Source organism: Ctenopharyngodon idella, chromosome 7 (genome assembly GCF_019924925.1).
Source record: "Ctenopharyngodon idella isolate HZGC_01 chromosome 7, HZGC01, whole genome shotgun sequence".
Taxonomy (NCBI): domain Eukaryota; kingdom Metazoa; phylum Chordata; class Actinopteri; order Cypriniformes; family Xenocyprididae; genus Ctenopharyngodon; species Ctenopharyngodon idella.
In genome coordinates, this window is record NC_067226.1 from 24,835,619 (window position 1) to 24,859,212 (window position 23,594).

At 36.1% G+C, this 23,594-nt stretch overlaps 1 protein-coding gene across 1 annotated transcript; it reads right to left on the reverse strand.

Moving 5' to 3' along the window:
* Nucleotides 1-121: 121 nt before the first annotated feature.
* Nucleotides 122-22,364, reverse strand: acadvl (acyl-CoA dehydrogenase very long chain). The gene is made up of 21 exons (XM_051899882.1): nucleotides 22,147-22,364; nucleotides 21,907-22,058; nucleotides 21,315-21,384; nucleotides 20,443-20,520; nucleotides 19,190-19,262; nucleotides 18,865-18,929; nucleotides 18,063-18,197; nucleotides 17,820-17,964; nucleotides 15,949-16,078; nucleotides 14,221-14,346; nucleotides 12,225-12,423; nucleotides 10,992-11,096; nucleotides 9,031-9,117; nucleotides 8,824-8,886; nucleotides 3,503-3,604; nucleotides 3,207-3,304; nucleotides 3,022-3,094; nucleotides 2,800-2,872; nucleotides 2,506-2,578; nucleotides 639-714; nucleotides 122-544 (listed from the first exon to the last, which is right to left on the reverse strand). Exons 2-21 carry the CDS (start codon nucleotides 21,978-21,980, stop codon nucleotides 407-409), a joined length of 1,983 nt encoding a protein of 660 aa, XP_051755842.1. The 5' UTR covers nucleotides 21,981-22,058; nucleotides 22,147-22,364; the 3' UTR covers nucleotides 122-406.
* Between the last annotated feature and the right edge of the window lie 1,230 nt (nucleotides 22,365-23,594).

Consider the following 23,594-nt stretch of genomic DNA (forward strand, 5'->3'; position numbering starts at 1 on the left):
CATGTTTAGTTCATAAGTCCCTTTTTTAAAAACAAAAAAAAACATAGATGTGATATAAAACTCAAATGAACAGAGTTTAGTTGAAAAGAGCTTCGTTCAGAGTGCATCTGTTAACCACTGATCAATGTTACACTTTTTTATTATTTAAGCATATACATATAAAAACTAAACTTATAAACTAACACAAATCCAATCTTCAGATGTACACCTATTCATATATATTCTACACGTCCTATTCATTCATTTACATATTTTGATATGGAATATTAAAGCACTCCTGTGGTCGAAGAACACAATGTGACAGATTCCACTCGTCAACGATTGCAGCACACAGTCTGGGTAAAGAAATATGTGCATGTGACAGACTGATTAGAGAGGACATGATTGGCTGATGGGAGCCAGAGCTTTAAAAGCCCAGTGGATGAGGAGATACCACCCCTCCGTTTTCTACCACAGCAGCAGAAATGGCACGTAGGTTCTTGAAGATCTGCTTGGACGTCCCTGACCTGAGGAACTTGATGTCCTGCATGACTCTCTCATGGGCCTAAAGGAAAGAAATCATAGATTAATGCTTATAGATGGGACGAGGAGAATTAATTATTATTTTTTTTTTTTTTTTTAAATGGACGAACACTGACCTCAGTACACCAGGTTTCACACAACATCTTCTCATGCTGGGCAGAAGGGTGACCTTGGCTGAGAGACCTGGAGGCTCTGAGAAAGGAAAAAGAGAAGACACACTCAAACAAGTATAAAATGTTGTATCAGTATAGCTGAATGATCTCCCATTTAAAGAGGACCAATTGTGCCCTTCTACATAGTCTTGATTTAGGTTATGCTTTTAATTATTTAAATGAGGAATGTAGTGACGTGTTCATTCCTGGAAGAAAACTCAAGACTATAATGGAGGCATTTCAGGGAGTTCAGAAACAGTGCGCACTAATATAGAGAAGAACTCCCTTTGGAGTGACTGTGCTTTGTAACTTTGCAGACATTTTTCATGCTCAAACAGCAACATTACACACCAAAGAAAGTTGAAAATGTAAAAAAAAAAAAAAAAAAAAAAAAGCATAATAGGTCCTCTTTAATCTCCCTTCAATGAGTAAAGCACAGTGCTAGCAATGCCAAGGTCATGGGTTTGATTCCCAAGGAGAGCAAGAACTGATAAAATGTTGAATGCAATATATAGTGTGCGCAGCATTATTAGGTATGTTGATTTTCTGATCATATTTTTTTTTTCCAGGCACATCTTACCAATTCCAAACCACATTAATCTTAATAACTACTATTGTATTTAATCATTTATAAAAGTGATATATAATTGTTCATGAAGGCTGGAAATGAAAAACGCAGAATTATTGCAGAATTATTAGGTACTTTTTCTTTTACAGATAAAATGAGCCAAAAAAAGTCATTTAACTCGGACTGAAAAGTCAAAAATTATTAAATGCCTCTCAATCTGTCTGTCTATAAAGGCTATAAAAAAAAAAAAAAAACAGTCTTCATGTATTTCACAACACTTCAGCTTGTGATTCTTATTAAGTGGGGGTCATTTTTTAGGATTCTTTAGCTAACCTAAGTCTATGAGATCCTGACACCTTGCACTTCTGGAAACTCCAGTTAGGTTGGGTGGTTGCCAGGCGTTACTATGTGATTTTATCATCTTCCAGGTGACAATTGTAGCTTATTAAAAAGTAACAGCACACCTTTCCTTTATAAGCTGCAGGATTTGAGGTAACCCTTATGTCTGTTTTTGGATTTGTATTTAAACAACCCCCTTATCCTCAGTATAAGGAATAGTAATAGTGATGCAAATAAATACTTTTTTGTAACTTACCTGCAGTGCTGGGAAAGCTAATTTTAAAATTAATGTGTTAAAATACGGTGTCACTCCCTAAAAACAGTAAGTAATTATGTTACTTAGTTACTTTTTAGGGAAAGTAATGATTTACATTTATTTTTGCATTACTTTTTTCTCACCAGGCTCACTCGTCCGGGCCTTGCAGGTGTTTTTTCTTTCTTTTTTTCTCTTTTTTTTTACTGAGAACGCAGTAATGCATTCAACAACATAGCCTATATAACATATACCTTCATTTACTTTTAAAAACACGTTTATTATACTCTGGACACTTAGAATATTTTCTGACCCCTAGAGCTATGCATGCCATGCAAATGATCTCTTAACATTATAGTTTATATTGCCTACTGTACAACACTTTTTATTGAAAGTTCAAAGTAATGCGTTTTGTTACTTTTGGTCTTTTGCCGTGCACGCATGAGTGTGTGACTATGCTATGAGAAGAGAATTTTAATTCAAAATTTTAATTTTTAATTAAAAAAAAGCAAACTAATTAAACTGACAAGTAATGTGCATTACATGTTAAAACAAGTAACTCACATGTTAATGTGTAACTTTATAAAGTAATGGATTACTTTACTCATCAAAAAAGTAATCTAATTACTTAATGCACGTTACTTGTAGTGAGTTACCCCAACATTGCTTACCTGGACAAGACCACAACCATGGCGTACAGATCAATGGCACAGTCTGCAACTCGCTTCAGAACAAATTGTTCATCTGAAAAAACACACATACAGAATCATCCAATCACTATGAGAAAAGTACTAACCACAAGCTCATACAGAAGCCTGACAAAAGCTTTTTAGATGTAATAAGGACAAGTAGATGCAATAAGGACAAATCAGGAAGATTTAACATGCAAATTTCTTTTTCTATTACATGCTGAAATTAAATAATCTAGCAAAGACCTAGCAGCACAATACAAACACAGCGCTCACCAATGATTCTCTTTCCATGTTTCAGAAGAAGCTCTTCAATAACAGCTCCAAACTGCTCAATGGCTTTAACAGTCTTTAAGAGGGGGGGGGGAAAAAGGTTTTAGGCTTTGGGATTCTGGCTGGTTTACTGGCTGTTTAATAGTATTATTTCTGAGTAAATATCGTTCCAGCATTCCATCATCTCAGTATTGTCCAATCACTATGGCTTTAGTTTAATCTCACCAATTCTCCACTGTGGTTAAGCTCTGGATGGACCATTCCCTGCAGGGTCAGTCCTGTCCCCATGCCTGCCTTCCTGCCAGAGACGGAGAGATATAGACCAGGGTTTTTATCAAGCTGATGCAAAGCAACTGCAAAACAACACAAATGTCTTGCAAGAGTGTTTTTAAGAGATATGAAGGTCTAACCTCTTGGCTCTCTTTGTGATTTCACCCGCCAACATTCCAGCATTACCAAAAGGGTTTTTTAGAGCTTTCTGCAAGCTCTTCAGCTGATTGCCTGCATTCTACCAAACAGGACACACATATGCAAATGTAATTCAAATTCTGTGTTTGCATAAAAAAAATGTGCACTAGCAAAAACCAAGGCCAATTTATAGCAGTGCCAGATGTCAACAACCACACATGTTTTAGGTGGTTTTGCAGTACAGGAAGCTGTAAGACAGGCAGTTATGTTCTCAGCAGTGTTTTCATTCTCCTTTTACCTGGAAGCCGTTGAGCGCTACGAACAGTCGCAGGATGTCATTGGTACCCTCAAAGATTCTGAAAATTCGCAAGTCCCTCAATATCCTTTCCACACCAGCATCCTGCATCAATAACATTTTGTACAGTGAGTATGACACTGTCAAAATACCACAAAAATAATCAATTTATTCTTTTAGTTCAGCACACTTCGAGAAATTACCAAATACATGTGAAAAACATGGTTCACTAAGACACCAAAATACAGTAAAACAAAAATATTATAAAATTATTTTATATTTTACAATTTTTTTAAAAAAAATTACTCTAGTCGTCAGGGTCACATGATCCTTCAGAAATCATTCTAATATGCTGATTTGGTGCTCTATTATCAAATATTATTGGTGTTTAATTATTAATAATGGTTCTTATTATCATCAATATTGACAACAGTTTTTGTTGCTTAATATATTTTACGGAAACCATGATACATGTTTTTTTTTTTTTCAAGATTCCTTGATGAATATAAAGTTTAATAGATAATCTTTTGTAACATTATAAATGTTTTTGTCACTTTTGATCTATTTAATGCATCCTTGTGAAAAAAAAAAAAAAAAAAATCATCTTTTTTTTTTTTTTTTTGAAATCTTACCCCAACTTTTGAAACGTAGTCTTATCTTGTTTCAACACAAACATTAGTCAGCACAACTGTTTTTAACACTGATGATAAGAAATTGCTTTCTTGATAAAAAGGTTCTTGAGAATCAGCATATTAGAATGATTTCTGAAGGTTCATGAAGGATCATGTGACACTGAAGACTGGAGTAATGATGCTGATAATTCAGCTTTACATCACAGGGATAAATGACATTTTGAAATATATAACAAAATATAAAAGTTTTTTTAAATTGTAATATCAAAAACATTAAAAACATCTTTTGACTGGCATATGTGTGTTGATGTATAACAATAAAAAAAGTGGAGCAGAGAGCATTCTTATCTGACTGAAGAGTAGCCCACAAAAAGATAAAGAGGAACTGATGAGACTTCTCTAGAAATTAGCTTGACTGCTTGATGTTGATCAAGTTGTCTGCATCTGCACATTTTGCTCATGTAAGATCTTCATGCTGGAAGAACTACAACTTTTTTTATTTATTTAACTGACAAAAGCACAAAGAAAAAAAATTCCCAAAAGTTTTCACTGGCAAATATAAACAAATTTTTTATGGCTGCAACACACTTCAAAAAAGTTGGGACAGAGGCAAAATAAAAGTGAAAAGATTACAGAATATCCAAGATAAACTGTTTTGAAACAGTCCACAACTAGCAGGTGAATATTAGGTAAGGGTATCATTATTGGGTATAAAAGGAGCATCCAACAAAAACTGGGGTCATGGCTCACCACTTTGTGCCAAATTTTATGAGAGAATTGTCAAACAATCCAAAAATCAAATTTCTCAATGCAAGATTGCAAAGTATTTAGGTCTTTCACCCATCTACCATGCAAATATTTTGAAAAGATTCAGGGAATCCTGAGAAATCCTAGTCCATAGCAGTGGAACTTTCCCCAGGAATAAGTTACTTTGGGGTGGTAGTTGGTGAGTTTTGATCGCAGGGACCAGGGTCTAAATGAAGTTCCGGGTAAAAATCCCCCCCCCCCCCACCCCACCCCCCCCTCAGAAAGTCCCTGTTCATGAGGAAGTACATGCTGATTAGTTGACTCCATGCAGCATTATATTTCAACCACCATTTTTAAAAGTCTGTTGCAGTGCGTGCAGAAAGAGTTGTTTGCTATTCGAATCAACCATGGAGTTTAAAAAATATGACAGATGGACCGCCGACGAGGTTCAGGCTTTATTAAGCTTATATGTGGAGGATGAAATCCAGCGGGAACCGGAAAGTCACGTGTAATCCTACGTCACTGGACTAATTTACTTTACACTGCGATGGAGACGCAGACAGCAACATGTCTGGGGGGAAAAAAAATTCCCTGGGAAAAAAAGTTCGGTGGAAACGTGGCCCATGTAAGGCAAGGCAGGAAACCTCTGTTGAATGTGTGTGACCTCTGACCCCTCAGAAGGCATTGCATGAGAAACCATCATGCCGCTGTGATGAAATAACCACACGGGCTTGGGAGTACTGTGGAAAACTGTTGTCACTTAACAGTCTGATGATGCATCAAGAAATGCAATTTAAATCTCTGTTACACAAAGAGAAATCTATACAGTTCTACAGGTGCTGGTCATATAATTAGAATATCATCAAAAAGTTAATTTATTTCACTAATTCCATTCAAAAAGTGAAACTTGTATATTATATTCATTCATTACACACAGACTGATATATTTCAAATGTTTATTTCTTTTAATTTTGATGATTATAACTGACAACTAAGGAAAATCCCAAATTCAGTATCTCAGAAAATTAGAATATTACTTAAGACCAATACAAAGAAAGGATTTTTAGAAATCTTGGCCAACTGAAAAGTATGAACATGAAAAGTATGAGCATGTACAGCACTCAATACTTAGTTGGGGCTCCTTTTGCCTGAATTACTGCAGCAATGCAGCGTGGCATGGAGTCGATCAGTCTGTGGCACTGCTCAGGTGTTATAAGAGCCCAGGTTGCTCTGATAGTGGCCTTCAGCTCTTCTGCATTGTTGGGTCTGGCATATCGCATCTTCCTCTTCACAATAAGGTCAGGCGAGTTTGCTGGCCAATTAAGAACAGGGATACCATGGTCCTTAAACCAGGTACTGGTAGCTTTGGCACTGTGTGCAGGTGCCAAGTCCTGTTGGAAAATGAAATCTGCATCTCCATAAAGTTGGTCAGCAGCAGGAAGCATGAAGTGCTCTAAAACTTCCTGGTATACGGCTGCGTTGACCTTGGACCTCAGAAAACACAGTGGACCAACACCAGCAGATGACATGGCACCCCAAACCATCACTGACTGTGGAAACTTTACACTGGACCTCAAGCAACGTGGATTGTGTGCCTCTCCTCTCTTCCTCCAGACTCTGGGACCCTGATTTCCAAAGGAAATGCAAAATTTACTTTCATCAGAGAACATAACTTTGGACCACTCAACAGCAGTCCAGTCCTTTTTGTCTTTAGCCCAGGCGAGACGCTTCTGACGCTGTCTGTTGTTCAAGAGTGGCTTGACACAAGGAATGCGACAGCTGAAACCCATGTCTTGCATACGTCTGTGCGTAGTGGTTCTTGAAGCACTGACTCCAGCTGCAGTCCACTCTTTGTGAATCTCCCCCACATTTTTGTTTCACAATCCTCTCCAGGGTGCGGTTATCCCTATTGCTTGTACACTTTTTTCTACCACATCTTTTCCTTCCCTTCGCCTCTCTATTAATGTGCTTGGACACAGAGCTCTGTGAACAGTCAGGCTGGCTTTTGCAATGACCTTTTGTGTCTTGCCCTCCTTGTGCAAGGTGTCAATGGTCGTCTTTTGGACAACTGTCAAGTCAGCAGTCTTCCCCATGATTGTGCAGCCTACAGAACTAGACTGAGAGACCATTTAAAGGCCTTTGCAGGTGTTTTGAGTTAATTAGCTGATTAGAGTGTGGCACCAGGTGTCTTCAATATTGAACCTTTTCACAATATTCTAATTTTCTGAGATACTGAATTTGGGATTTTCCTTAGTTGTCAGTTATAATCATCAAAATTAAAAGAAATAAACATTTGAAATATATCAGTCTGTGTGTAATGAATGAATATAATATACAAGTTTCACTTTTTGAATGGAATTAGTGAAATAAATCAACTTTTTGATGATATTCTAATTATATGACCAGCACCTGTATACAGAGATGCTGAACCAGAGCTCATCTCAGATGGTCCAAAAGACAGTGGAAATGCATGCTGTGGTCAGATGAGTCCACTTCAGCATGTTTTTGGAAAAAACAGGCATCGAGTTCTCAGTCCCAAAGATGAAAGGGACCATCCACACTTTTCATCGGCGACAGATGCAAAAGCAAACATTTTTCACGGTATGGAGGTGCATCAGTGCAAACGGCATGGGTGACTTGCATTTGTGTGAAGGAACCATTGATGCGGAGGTGCAAATATTGGGATTGTACAGAGATATGAACTGCCATTAAGATGACATCTTTCCTGGGAAGCAAAACAATGCCAGGCCTCATTCTGCACATGCAAAAACACTCTACACTGTAGAAGGGATGTGTTTGACTGTGCACCTGCAGTCCAGATCTGTCTCTTATTGAAAATGCTTGGCCCATCAAGAAAATGAGAATCAGACAATAACTACCACAAACTGTTGGGCAGCTGTCTTGTATCAGGCGAGATTGGGCAAAAATTCCACTTGCAAAACTGCAACATTTAGTATCCTCAATTCTCAAATAATTAAAAAGTGTCATTAAAAGGAAAGGTAATGTGACAGTAGTAAACATGCCTCTGTCCCAACTTTTTTGGAGTGTGTTGCAGCCATCAAATCAAAAAGTTTATATTTACAAAATACAATTAACTTGGTCAGTAAAAGCATTGAAAATCTTTTCTTTGTGCTTTTGTCAGTTAAATAAAGGTTAAAGAAAATGAACAAATCACAGATTCTTGATTTTATTCCATTTTACAAAATGTCCCAACTTTTTTGGATATGGGGTTGTACTTTGTCATGTGTAGCATCCCAACTGACACGAGAAAACAAACATAACCACACAGTCAACGTGCAGACGTGACCTACATTCAGCAAAGACCAGTTTTAGCTGTGTATGGTTTTGTGTTGCAGCGTGAAAGGTTACCACAGCCGTGTCCTCCCCTCGCTAACCAATCATGTTATTGCTGAGGTCTTCCTTTGCAAGACACCTCCAGTTTTTCCACCACCCCCAGGACAGAACATTTAGGCCTTGATGAGGGTGATTACCCACACAGTTGGTGTTTCTGAATATTCACACTTTGAGTCACAATGCAGACACTATTATGTTGCAACACTATTGCGCCAAAATTAGACTTCCAGCCCGACAGAGTCTGGTTTGTGAGAAAGCTGACAAACATCTTTGATCAAAACCGAGTAGTATTACTCTCTCTTAATTACATTCAAGCACTCAGACGTGTGCTTGAGACGCTGTTGCATTGATATATAATATAGCTACATCTAAATCTGGAGGATCATTTACACGATCACCATATCGCCTAGCTCTAAAACTTTGTTAAAGCATTAAGGCATTATAGACATAACAGTATGCCTTTCTGTAAGCTGCTTTGAAATGATGTGTACTGTGAAAAGTGCTATACAAATAAATTAAGCTTGACTTAAACATCCCAGAATACATTTTAAAAATCCAATCACAATGCATTCGCTACACACGCACACTCACCTTCATGAATCCCATTCCACCCATAATCTGAATGCATTCGTCTGTCACCAACCAAGCTGCTTCCTAGAGGAAAATCAAGCAATATGGTAAATTTGCACTTATTCTTATTCTAACATCACATCAGGTATTTGATCCTAGAAATTCCTAGAATATGAATGTGGGCTGAAATAAGTACGAAAAACTAGTACAAGTGGGTTGAACACTTACGGAGGCAAAGATTTTACTAATGGCTGCCTCAATCTGGAACTCTGTGGCTCCGCTGTCCATGTTCCCACTAACCATGTAAGCCATAGACTAAATCCATGGAGAAAAGATAAAAGGAGGGGAAAAAATGAGAAACCACCATTAAAAATCTTCAGAACAAACAAACTGCTTAATGTAATGGAAAACAAACATGGAAAGACAACAGATGGGAAAAGGCCAGTGTATTTTTAGACTCTGGCCACGTGACCCTGTAAAATCACACTGAAATTAAGGAGAAGCTAACACTTCCTCTAAGCCACGTGGAAGTAAGACATTCATGCACTGAACTCTACAAGTGCAAAGCTAAAGTGCTGATATCGCAAAGTCCATAAAGAGCATGTTGACCATTAGAGATGCTTTGTCTTTGGATTGTATAAATTTGCTTAAAGTGCCCCTATTATCCTACTTTAACGGTTACTAATTTTGTTTTGAAGGTCTCCTACAATAGATATACATGCATCGATGGTCAAAAAACATTTGGAAAAGCAGCTATACATTGCACATCACCTCATTTCTCAAAGAGTCTGAAAACGGTTCTTTAGAAGATTCAGTCTCTCTAAACCAGTGTTCACCAACCTTTTTAAGGCCAAGATCCCTGACCTCGACCTTTATGAAAGACAAGATCTACCTATTGAAGAATTGATAGAAAAAGACAGCCCAGATTGTATTTAGTATTTTATCATGGCCAATTCAGATTCGGATTTATTTATTTATTTTTACAAGCAAATTGGCCGATTCCGATACTGGTTGCAGATATTTTTATTAGTATTATTATTATTATTATTATTATTATAAGGAAAAATATCTAGCTATTTCAAATTAGAGGTAACCACTGCATTTTAATCTCGATCCAAACAAAGATGCTACACACGTTGCATGAGCAGTTGTTTTTGAAGATTTAAAGCAAAAACAGAACGGTCTGACTTTATTTTTGTTAAATTATTTGCTACACAAAAAAAGCATGAAACAAAAACTTGCAAATGAGATGCAAATTCACTCTCTAAAAAAAGCAGGTGGCGCTTATGGAAGAGCAGTGATACAGCGTTTCCTTGGTTACTGCTGTAAACAAAGCAGCACTGCGCTTATAAATAGCTACTTTATTCAGAGGTAAGAGGAAAATAAAATGCCATCTCCATCGAAACTTTTCTGAAGACGGTAAGTTCCCTTCAGAGATACATTCATATAACCCCTCACCCCCAAATCAAAATTTATATTTTCTTCTTATATTTCGAGCATCGTGAACAGTGAGCTGCTCTGCCTGCTACAGAATTTTCTCCTCTTTGCGTCCGTCTTCAGCGCCTCTGGCCTCTTAACGGCCGTTTACAGACTCAGGCATGATGTGGGCTATTTACCTTTATCGCTGTCCTAGTATCTCCCGAAAATAACAGAAAAATAAATACTAAAATACAGTACAGACACTGGAGAAATGTAATGTCTTTTTGTACTCATATTTCTGTTATTTTCGGGAGCTACTGGGACAGTGATAAAGATCTACCAGTCGATCGCGATCGACAGGTTGGCGACCACTGCTCAAAACCCCTCTTTTCCAAGAGCCTACTCTGCTCTGATCGGTCAGATGGCCCAGTCTGTTGTGATTGGTCTACGGCTTACAGCGCGTGTTGGAAACTAAATACCTATAACCATACCTGAATTTCAGCTCCGGTAGCTTCGATTCTTTCTTTCAGGAGACAATAACTTTATTTGTCGTGCTCTTTGAACTTTTAAACTTTGCAGACCTTTTACATTCACAAACTGCATGAAAGGTAATATTTGAAAAAACATAATGGGGCACTTTAAATGTATTTGATTAAACAAAAGCTATGTTTGTTTGAGTCTATAAATAGTTGTCAGTCAGTGTTCAGTGTGACTCAAGACTTCCTTGTTCCCAGAAGGGAAAGTCAAGGCAAAGCAGTAGGTAAGCTCACCTCTGTCACATACTGAAGCATGGCCATTCTGGCCATTTTTTCCTGAATGGCACCATAGTTGTGGATCTTGTTGCCAAATTGGGTCCGGTTAGCAGCATGGTCGACCTGTGAGAAAAAAAGGGGAAATATAAAGTTTGTTTTTAGCTAATTTGGTGAACTGAACTCATCAAAATAAAAGATCAAAATAAAGAAGTGAGATGTTTTGGAATTAATAGCATGAAAAATGATGATTTCTCTAAAACAGTATGTGCAAAAAACGCTCATATATTTAAAAAAAAAAAAAAAAAAAAAACTGCTGGAATTATTGTGGGAATGAAATGCATTGATGGGGCAATTTGACTGGAATTTTAACTTGGCAATTTGAAAACTATATGCAAATACGTGAAAGAACATATCAAGTAACATTAGGATACAGTTTTCAGTATATGCGTCCTTGACACTTGCTTTTTGAATATGACCTAAGAACAAACTAACTGAAGGCCCATAGGGTGAGTGTAACGCAGTGGAAAAGGACTACGCTTGGTTCCTGGTCTGAGACGGATACACAAACACAGAGTCAAACAAAAATGCCTGTGGTTTAAAAAAAATAATAAAAAAAACTCACAGAGGCTGTTGAGAAATCTACCCCCTCCCTCTGTGAGAAAACTGCTGTAGCCCACAATCACTCAGCAACAGCTCATTTCATGAGAACATATAGCTAAAAGTGCATTCTGTTTTGGTATACATTGATTTATTTTAAAAAAAACAAATTTAAGAATTGCTTTGGTTTTAGCTAAAGTTTCATTTGCATTTCTGCATTTGGCCAATGCTTTTAAAGCGACATGCTGTGCATTTTAAGCTGTAGTTGATCAGAACTTTTACAACTTTCAAAAACCAGCTTGAGTCTACTGTGATGACTTTCAGCACGAGAAAAATAAGCGGTATAAATTCAAAGTGGTAAAACGTGTGCCAACACCCGCTCAGATGCTGCTCAGCACAAAGACAGTGCAATATGCTGAGGAATTTCCCTGCATATTAAGTAGAGGAAGTGAGGATGATAGGGGTGTCGGCAGGCGGGAGGATGTGGCCTTACACTGGCGCTCACAAACAGCATGCTAGACAAACTAGGTAAGAGAAGAGGAAACGAAAAAGAAAGCAAGAAAAACTCCGTTCAACATTACATGCTGACAGAAACAAACAACTCACAAACATGAATAAGCATCTGATAACATGCATTTTAGCATACATACGCACCGCTTTGGCAATGACACCCTTCATCGTACCAGAGAGGGCGGCAGCCATCCCGAAGCGGCCGTTGTTGAGGATGTTCATGGCCACTTTGAATCCACCTCCAACCTCTCCAAGTACACAATCCGCAGGGACACGCACGTTCTCAAAATACACCTCTGCCGTGTTAGATGCTTTGATACCCATCTTTTTCTCAGGAGGACCACTGAGAAAGAAAGAAAAAGATGATAAAGGTGAATTGTACAGGGGCCTAGAGAGCTCAACGCAACACAACTAAAGAAAACATGCAAATAAAAAAATTAAAAAAAAACACCAGCAAATTAAAAAAACATCTTCATCAGTTTGACAACACATGCTGCAAATACATTTTTTTTGTTCGTTTGTTTATGATTTAACGCCATGCAAGCTACTTTGGCTATATTTATGGTGAGAATGAGATTTTTTTTTTTTTTTTAATAAAGAAAAAAAAAAATTAAACTAGATTTTTAAATTTGATCTTAGATAAAAATTCTAAAACTAAATCAGGCCTTACTTCATTAAAAATATTTTCATAAAAGAGTTCTAACAGATTTCAAACTAATACAATCCATCAAAATATGCTTCAATGATAATGGATTCTGGTACAAAGGGAATAAAGGAGGATCTTCACCCATTAACAGAAACATATGGGTTAGCCTGGAGTGCCCTATTCGACAGCGTGTATAAATAATATGATCCCAGCGATTTTCAAACTGGACACAACGTTTTGCACCAACCACAGGATTGATTTTATAAAGTTTGTTTGTTGTACATTTATCCTATTCAGTTTGCCATTTCAGTATTTATAATAGGTCTGAGATCTGAAGGTGGAATTGGGCATTTTTTGAGCTCTGAAGATGAAACTTCCTTAGCCGTTGCATCAGCTTGTTCCGTGCTGCAAATACTCACAACGCAACCAAATACAGAAACGTGCTACAAATAGCACAACGCTCAACGTGCTGCAACTGAAGAAAACATATGGTTTTTAAAGCTTTTTAACAGTTATTGAGGTTGAGCCAAAAACCTAGGAATAGTCTGCCAAAGTTGGTTTTTGAAATAATCTCCAATATTTAACAACAATTCGATGGACAGCGTCAGTCCTAGAGGCAAAGTTGGCAGAATGAGGTGTTCTACCATGTGGTATAAATGTTGTGGGCGTGCGTGAAAAATTGTGCGATACACAATCCTTTACGCACGTGTATCGAAATCCTCTGAAATATTCAATTCAATTCAATTCACATTTATTTGTATAGCGCTTTTCAAGATACATATCGTTTCAAAGCAGCTTTACAGAGAGTGCATGTCAACATTACAATTTTATCTCTTAAAAAATTATCGTTTTAGACTTATAATCCATGACCGGTGAGTTGTTTTGCTCTATCCTCTGCGCCTCCGTGTTCGTCATTGCGTCATTGCGTTCGGGTCAAAGGTTACTCTTCCGCCGCAAATCGACCTGCGCATTCTGTGTACAGTCGTCCACCAGAAGCTACTTATTTGAATTTGAAGTTTTAAAGATATTTTTTCTTACAAAAACGCATCACTTCACTTCAGAAGGCCTTTATTAACCCCATGGAGTCGTATGAATTACTTTTTTTTTATTTTTATGGATGGATGCATTATTTTGGACTTCAAAACGCAGCCCCCATTCACAACCATTATAAACCTTGGAGGACTAAAGATATTTTTAAATATATCTCCGATTGTGTTCATCTGAAAGAAGATAGTCATATACACCTAGGATGGCTTGAGGGTGAGTAAATCATGGGATAATTTTCATTTTTCAACTATCCCTTTTAATTTGCTGTTGTTTTTTTTATTTGTGTGTGTTTTCTGTAGAAATTAGTCAAGAAAGGTCAACAGATTAAGAGAAAAGACAGATGAAGATAAGAAAGTGGAAACGGTCAACGAGAATGTCAAATCAAAGCATGACTGATTAGAAAGGTGATTAAAGGTACATGTTAAGAAAAAAAAAAAAAATACTAACTGTGTGACTCCTCCAAAGCTCCTCTCCACAATAAACGCTGTGATTTTGTCCTTCATCTCTCCAGTCTTCTCATCCTTTACAGGAGTCTTTGCAAACACGGTGAAGATCTCAGCAATACCTCCATTACTAAGAATAGAAGAAGAACAGAACCTTCTTATTAACAATCTAATATATGTGGGTCTTCATCCTTTTGTAGGCCTTGGTGGACAAAAAGATACATGTTAAATATGGACCTTTTTCATATTTCTGCGGTTCTCAGAAGCGAAAGTCATCATAGTTGGGTAAACTTCTATAGTAGTGAATGGGAGATGACAGCAAATATCATTTTTGTATCCCCATTTGCTCCAATAGCAAAAGGAACAAATCTAGGATGGCGTTTCCACGACTTTTCAAAAGAGGGGGAAAATATAGAGATTGATTGCGTCAGACAGAATAGAGAATGTTGTCAAATTTGCCGTCACTCCATCAGCCGTTGTATTAGAAACACCCTTGCAGAAATGTTCATTCATTTTTTGTATTTTATTGCCAGAGTAATATAACAGAAAGTATATTACATTTTTAAAAACTAAAAAAAAAAATATATTATTATATATATATATATATATATATATATATATATATATATATATATATATATATATATATATAAAAGCCACTTGACTTTCGATGTTAATAACTGTGGAAACACGTCATCACAGTCTGTGAAAAGGATCCATTGTATAAAAGTGCACATTCTAAGCCTAAAAAATAATAACATATTCCAGACTTTAAAAACAACAACTGAACTTTAATGTCTTCTAGCTTTGACTTTGAGCTTTGCAAACGTTTTTCCTTTGTTTCTTTTTTTTTTTTTCCCCCTCTTTGACATCAAACAATAATTGACCCCTATTGAAGACCCCTGCAATACAATATAACAATTTAAGACAAGCGTGGAAACGTTCATTATGTAAAGTTGGTGTTTAGAAAATCCCTCTAGCACCAAGTAAGAGCAATAAAAACTGTAATGCTTGCTAAGCTCCACTAATTATAACAGTTCTTCACACTACCTAACTTAGTATATTTAGTTACTCATAGGCTAAAATGCACTGTGAAATTTCTTGGGTTATTCCTAGATTTCAATGCAGAATACACATGAAAGATACAGATAACTGTAATACAAACAATGCACTGTCATACCAAGATAAGAAAACCCCCCCACAAGCACACAAATGGCTCAGGGACCAGAAACACCTCTCTGCAGCTGAGAGAGGTGATTAATAGTAAGGTGACATCATCCAACCATTTTTAAGTGGAAGTAGACCAGCCTGTGATATGTTCAGTCATGATGCCCCCTAGTGGCCACAAAAGGTGTGAAAACACTGACACGTGTCTACATGATGTGTGTATTTGTTAATGGTAAGACCAGACCACACAAACACACACACACACACACACACACACACAGGTTTGTTTTGCTAATCAAAGTGAGGACATTCCATAGGTGTAATGGTTTTTATACTGTACAAACTATACATTCTATCCCCCTGCACTACCCCATACACCTAAACCTACCCATCACATAAAACATTCTGCATTTTTACATTTTTAATAAAACATTGTTTAGTATGTTTTTAAAGCTATTTTAAATATGAGGACTCATATTTCATGTTTACATCGTAATACCAGTGTAATACCCATGTCATTATACATATTTGTGTCCTCATAAATCACAAAAACACACACACACACCTGATCCAGATCTTGCTTCCATTCAGGGTGTAGTACTGGCCGCAGGGGGAGCGAACTGCATTGGTTTTAATGGAGGCTGCATCAGAACCGCTCGCTGGTTCAGTAAGACAGAAGGCAGCAATGTTCTCTCCTACCAAAAACACACAGCACACGGTTACGATTCAACATCTAAAGATAGTATTAAGATTAATGGTCGCCACTATATATATATATATATATATAAATATTTGTGAAAAGAGCTGCAATTTTGCACTTCAGGTTAAGTTTCTAGTTTTTGCTGGTTCTTTTATTACTATAATATAATAGACAGGTTCTACAAAATCAACAATGAATTAAGACTAAAGATAGTGGACCAAAAACAAACATATTTTAAACATTTGTAAATGTTTTGTAAACTTGCAAAAGTGATGTCCGAGGGGATATTTGTTTTTAATGACCCTACAAGTTTGATTAAACCACCAAAATATGAGGAAAACATTTTATATATTAATAATTTTTAATATTTTAAATATGAGGGAAGAAACAAAACACTAAACTTGGTTAAGGTATTTATCTGACAAAATTATTTGGCAAAAAAAGCAAACTACAGCTACGGGTTTTATTTTACTATGCAAAAAATTGCATAGAAAAACAAAAAGCTGACAAGAAAAAGCATACATTGAATACAACATAATCAGTTATTAATATTTTGTTGGTTCTCTCTTGTTTTTGCATGTGTTCATAATTTCTTTGTATTACAGTCTGGCCAAAAATTATGTCCACACAACTTGGTATGTTACATCATGTTATCATAAATAACTTACTCCAAGCACAACTACACAAAAAAAAACTACTTACAAAATCTTTAACAAATTTTTTATAATATTTGAATAAATCACTTTTGGCCACTACTGTATGTAAACATTAAAATAAAATTTAATTTGTCATACCCCTTGCACAATATTTGTTTACAATGCTTTTAAAAAAAAAGTCATGCATTTTATGAAGTGTATTACATATTAATAATCGACTTTTAAATCATAGTCACACAATTTTCCACATGACAGGCCTATTTGGAATATTTGTGGCCTACTTTGACTTATTTTCTGACTGACATACATACAATGTCTTTTTTTATAATACAGGATGAAATGCTCATTAATAAAAGCATAAACCTATCAAATTGAGCCCCACACTGGCAATACAAGAATTCATATGCACAAATATGCAAAATATGCACAAATGTTATGACTATTCCTAAAATATATGCTAGAGCTGCATGATTCGGAATAAATTGAGAATCACGTTTTTTTTGTTTGTTTGTTTCAAATAGAGATCACGATTCTTCCACGATTATGAACAGACAACTAAACAAAATAAAATGTTGGCTCTGACAAAATGTTTTTGAATGAATCTCTTGAATAAATGATTCAATGACAAATATTTTTTAACAGCCACTTGTCACCACCTGGTGGCATAACAATGTAATCAATACAATCATTTAATCACTTCTGGAGACATCAGTGTTTATATCTGAACTATAATCTTTTATCCCAGTACTTCTGTGATAATGTGAATATATGTAACAGAAATAACGATACTGTGTGGTTGAAAAGACTCTTTTTGAAGCCGCTTCATATATGCTCTCTCTGGGTCAGAGGCAGTGTTGATGCAGATTTTTATGTTCCGGTGTGATTTTGTCAAAGGTTTAATACACACAGGCAAATCGTTGTCACTTAAGAATGAGATTGCGTGGGTGTTTGAATCGAGATTGAGATCTTTTAACAAATAATCGTGCAGCTCTAATATATGCTAAGTTAAAGTCACTAATAAACATTGCAGCAGTGGTAGTGTGTGCTCTTTAATTATCAGACATACTTAAGCTCACTCACCAGTGGCCAGCTTTGGAAGGTACTTCTCTTTCTGCTGGGGGTTACCAAAAAGCAGGATGCCCTTGAAGCCAATGGACTGATGGGCTCCAAGAGTGATGCCCACACCCAGATCATGCATCCCAACAATCTCCACCAGCCTGGCGTACTGCAAACAGAGCAGGCATAAGCATTAAATTCTGCGTGGCTCTATGCTTCAGCTTGTTTATGTGTCTGCCTCCCACCCAAATGGATCTGCGATTTTACCTGTGTGTTGGTAAGGCCAACGCCACCAAGATCTGCAGGCACCTGAAGACCAAAAGCTCCCATCTCCTTCAGGCCTTCCATTGTGTGTTCCTCCACCTTCTCCAGTGCATCGTTCTTCATGGGGTCATTCACCTCCTGGAAACCCACATTGGTACATTGCAAAGAAGGTGAAAAAAAATCTACACATGCCTATGTATTTTCACTAAAATACCAGTTCCACATGAGCTTCCGGTATAGTATTCTCCCATAGCAAACTGATAGTAGCAAACTTTTTCTGTCATATTTCTAATAAACTGTCAATATTGTATGTGTGCGTGTGTGTATATATATACATATAAAAAAAAATTGTGAAATTATTACAATTCAAAATAACTTTCTATGTCAATATTTTGTAAAATGTAATTTATTCCTGTGATCTTCAGTGTCACAATTCTTCAGAGATCATTCTAATATGCTGATTTGATTCTTAAGAAACATTTATTAACGTTAATAAAAAACTGCTGTGCTGCTTAATATTTATATGTAGTAAACATAACATTTTAGTATAATATATTAAAACATTAGTAATGCTAATAATGCTTTAGTAATGAGATCCAGAAGCTTTAAATATCTTTATTGTAAAGGTGGACTGTATCAAAATCTTGTTATGGGACGCTTCATCAAGATATAATTTGTGCTTAATTTGGTCACTCATTGTTTGAGTTTTCAATGATATGTACTCTAAGTGTTTTTAAATATTTAAGGAAATCAGTCTATAAAACAGAACTATTCTAAAACAGAAATGTAGGTGAATTAAACTTACTTCAAAAAACTTACTGCACGGCCCAACCAACTCCTTGAGGAACTGTGACTGCTCTTCATTGAGCACTACAAGGGTGAATGAAAAATGATTCAGGGCAAAAATGACAGTAAACACACTGTGAAACACTGAAGTGTGAGTATAAAGAACAGCAACAATACAACAAAGCCTAACATCAATGTTAAAAAAAAATTTAATTAACAGTTTAATTCAACATTTTCCAATTTTGGCAAATATAACATCTGACGACAACAAAATAACACTGAGCGATATCAAAGCAACCTATCTAAAATATCTTTTGGCGCAGGCAAAAAAACTTTGGAGTTACCTGAGGGGAAGGGGAACACCTGAGAAGTACTGATTTGCCCTTTAAACATGTTCACAGCAAAAGATTTTGACTCCTGAGGGAAAAAGACAGTTGTGAGCCTCTCATTATAAAAAAAACAATACTGTCTCTATATTACAGAAAAGTCATGAAAGCATGTGGCATAACATTTGTCTTATAAATCTTCTAAAAATATCTCAAGAGAATAGAAAGTAGCATTTGTAGTTATTATAAGTTTGCCTCTGAAATCAACACATGGAGTAAATGCACAATCTGTCTGAATCCAGCACATAATGCCGGGTACAGACTGCATGATTTACAAAGTCATCAGATTGCTGTTCTTCTCACACTACACAACTGTCTGGGCCTAGGGTACCATTTAGTTGCTGTTGTGTACACATAACATGATGGATCGGCGACAGTGTGTCACACATTACACAATATTTCAATAGGAAGAATCGCAGAAACTCTGTCTGGTCTACAAACTACATTTCACAACCAAACACGCGACAGAATTGATAGAAGAAACAACGTAGGATCACGCGCGAGACAGCAGTTCTCGTGTGAGACTTGATTTCTTCTTGTTAAAATTATGCATGCAAGAAGCTTGTGATCCAAGTTGTCCGTGCGTCGATTTGCAGCAAAAGAATATCCGTACGAATATGCCTACTTCCATACTATTCAAATTCATAGTATTCATAAAACAGTAAGCAAAAACTACCTGGATGACCTACTACATCTGGCGAGATTCTGAAGTGTGCATTCAATGGACATTTTACTATCCCATGAGGCCATGGAAGAGGATTTGTGAATGGAGGTGAAGCAACGCAACTGATGCCGTAGGTCACATGACACTGACAACATGGTGGATGTAGTACATCCGGATTACATTTATACTACGCGCATTCATACTATATAGAACTTTTTTTTTGTTTTTTGTTTTTAACAGTCTCAAAGTGAGTTTCAAATCAAACATAGTACCTACTATACAGTATGTGATTTTGGACGCAGCTTCCCCCTGATCTTTCCCTTGCATCTTGCGTTCTCATTGGCTGCAGGCCGTAGACAATGTAATTTCCAATCAAAACATTTCACACTGCTTGACTCTGAGATCATACATACTACGTGATTGTCACTCATGTGAACGAGCACCAATTTGCCTCCGATTTCGGGCATTTGTCCTCCATATCCACAAAACTGTCAGAAAATGAAAATCAGGGCATAAATTGAGCAGTGTGTGCATAACGCTCACGTACCACATTAAGGGCCGTCTTATCAACCTTCTCAGCTGTCATGGTGGCGCTGCCGCTAACCGCATTCTTGTCCAGAACAGCCTTGGTTAAAATAATAAGAGCAAGTTATCAGTTTGTTTATATGCATGTAAGAAAATTGCAGAGAAATCTACAGTATTCCATTTTGAACAACCATTAGGCTAATCTTGCTTATGACTTATTTCATTGGTTTAAATGAAAGTCATTCTAAAATAATTAACTAGATGAATGAGAATGAGTTCACATTTGCATTTGGTATGGTCAGAGCTTCCTAAGCTCTTCTGCTTAAAACCCTTTTCAATTTAAGAGGGTTCAAGGACAATATGACAAAGTGACATGTAAAGATTTCCATGGCTTGACATTGTGGCAAAAAAAAGGCTGCCAAGTAGAGCAAAGAGCAATGACAAGGATCATATAACCTTCCCTTATAAACCTTCCCTCACACACACAAACAAATAAAGTCCTCATACACAACATACAAATACTGGAAATACTGAATCAATCATAAGAACATTTCACATTTTCACTACCATCTTAAAATATTTATTCAATCACGTGGCGATCAGATTTAGTGTAGGTCAAACACAATATTTACGTAACATATAAGACCACATGGCAATACGCCTAGTGCCAAGCTTCCGCGTGTCATGTGAACTGAGCGTGAACTTTACTCCAGATTTATATTAATGGGTGTCTGAGGACAAGCACCTGTTTTTTTTCCATGGGACCTGCCTGGATTGGCTACAGCATGATCTGTTGTGTGACTTCTGGTCACAAAGTAGTTAAACTGACTCTGTGACATAACCTATATGTTTGAAAAAATAATAATGAATACATTATAGACATGGCAGTCTCACCTCTGCAGCTTGGCTTGAATAAAGACGAGCATTCTGCACTGCCACAAGAGCCCCAGTTTGGCGCTGAGCTCTGAAAAGCAAAAAAAGTCATATTATACAGTGATATATTGTATTTAAAGCACATAACTTGATACAATGGCATTTATCTAGATAGCAATGTTATTATAAGTTAGATTTTTTTTTTTTTTTAATTAGTTTTAGTTTCTATTTTACTGTCAATTTTAGTTGCACTTCCAGTAATTTTTAAGCTAAATGACATCATTTTTATTTATTACAAATACTTCCCAAAATACTTGATTTTATAGTCAGTGTCGTCATTTTGAAGTCAAATTTACCTTAACCGATTTCCTACATAACTGTGTTAGCTTTATGTCTAAAAGGTGAGTTAAGTAAATAAGTATCAAGCGCTAAAGATCTATTTCTATTTTATATCTAGATATCTATTTCATTTAGCTCACTTGGGAATCAATTTAATCTGTTTAAGTTAGTTTCAGTTTATCCGATTATTTTTATCTTCAGTTAACGAAAATAGATTTTGTTTTAGTTAAAGATAATAACCTTGTTCGACCTGAATGAAGACAACAAGTCTCACCCTGTAATAGCTGGCTGCAGACGGAGGACAGAGCTGCAGATCGCAGGACTTTGAGTAACTTTACGCAGCAACATGATGATGACCAGGCCGAAATGCTTCTATTTCTTGCCGAACGTTGTTTATCTCCCGTGAAGCGGAAGTGTCAAACTTGCCTACGAATCGAAGATAAATTAAAAAGTCATTAAATGGCGTGAAACAACGAGAGAATAATGTCCGGCTAGAGATAAATGAGCGTCCTACAATGCAGCAGAACCGGTTTTATTTCGTCCTTGACCGCAGACCAGAGAGACCCTCCTCCTGTGGACAGTGACGCGACACTAACACTTCTGCAACAAAAGACGTTTGAAATAGCTCTCAAAATAAGACCACTGTCAAACGACGATGTTCCCTGACTCACTGCACAGCTTACTGCTACCGGAAGTAACGTTACGTATCCTTTTCTTTAGTGCCAATGAAAGAGTCATGTAACCCTGATCTCAGATCAGCTTTTACAGACGCTTCGTGGGAGGCGCTACAATGCGGCTGAAGTTTCCTTTATTTAGCACAGTGAAACGATATGGATATATATGTACAAACTTAAACTAATATAACTAACTAATTTTTGCCATTGAGATGAATTGGAAATTGGAGTATATATATATATATATATATATATATATATATATATATATATATATATATATATATATATATATACACACACACACACACATACATATTATATATATATTATATATATATGTATGTGTGTGTGTGTGTGTGTGTGTGTGTGTGTATATATATATATATATATATATATATATATATATATATATATATATAAAAAAAACTCCCAAAAAGGCAATAAAAATTATATATATCATTTTTATGGCCTTTTATATATATATAAAAACATTAATAAGATATAAGACTTTACATTAAATAAGGTGTAATAAGATACTATTCCTTATATACTAGCTATTTTGAATATTAGAAAGGGATAACTTTTTCGCTATATTTACTATATGATGTCAATGATCATTTATTTTTTTGGAAATAAAATAAAAATAATTTGTATACGTGTAGTAATAACTCTTATCATTGATATATTTAAATATGTAATTAGTACTTTTGAAGAATTTTTAAAAGACAATACTTCTGAAGAGCTATTGTTGTTGATTTGTTTTCAGGTAATGAAACTGCCACCATGATTCACTCTTTCAACATCAACAAGTTTATAGTAGGGGCTAGTTGTCAGTCTTTTTACTCAAGTGAATATTTCTTGGGGTAGATCTTTTTCTGTACAGGCATGTACCTATGCAAAAAAAAAAGAAAAAAAAAAAAGCTATTGAACATTTCCACAGTTGAAAAGAATGACCAACAACAACCAGCAAGACAACATAGAAAAATATCAAACCACTGTTTTGGCCAACAAATATTGTAATTAATACATTGTATAAATTTATAACATTTTAAACACAGACGTGCCAACATTTTGTCAGTGTGTTAACTCCCAAAAAAGCAATAAAAATGAATTCTGGATAATTATTCATGTTACACTGGAGTGATAGGTCTCCAGAGGTGACTTTATTAAACTACTATAAACGACTATATAAGCTTCTATATTATTATAACTTCATCCAAAAACTCTAATTCAGAAAATCATTTACTCACCCTCATGTTGTTCCAAAACTGCATGCAGCTGTTTT

Excerpts from the sequence above, each read along its gene's own strand:
- acadvl (XM_051899882.1), bottom strand. The coding sequence starts at position 21,980 with ATGTTGCTGCGTAAAGTTACTCAAAGTCCTGCGATCTGCAGCTCTGTC. Across the intron at positions 21,385-21,906 it reads CTGCAGCCAGCTATTACAGG|AGCTCAGCGCCAAACTGGGG; the intron begins GTGAGACTTGTT and ends TTTGCTTTTCAG. Across the intron at positions 16,079-17,819 it reads CCTTCCAAAGCTGGCCACTG|GAGAGAACATTGCTGCCTTC; the intron begins GTGAGTGAGCTT and ends TGTTTTTGGTAG.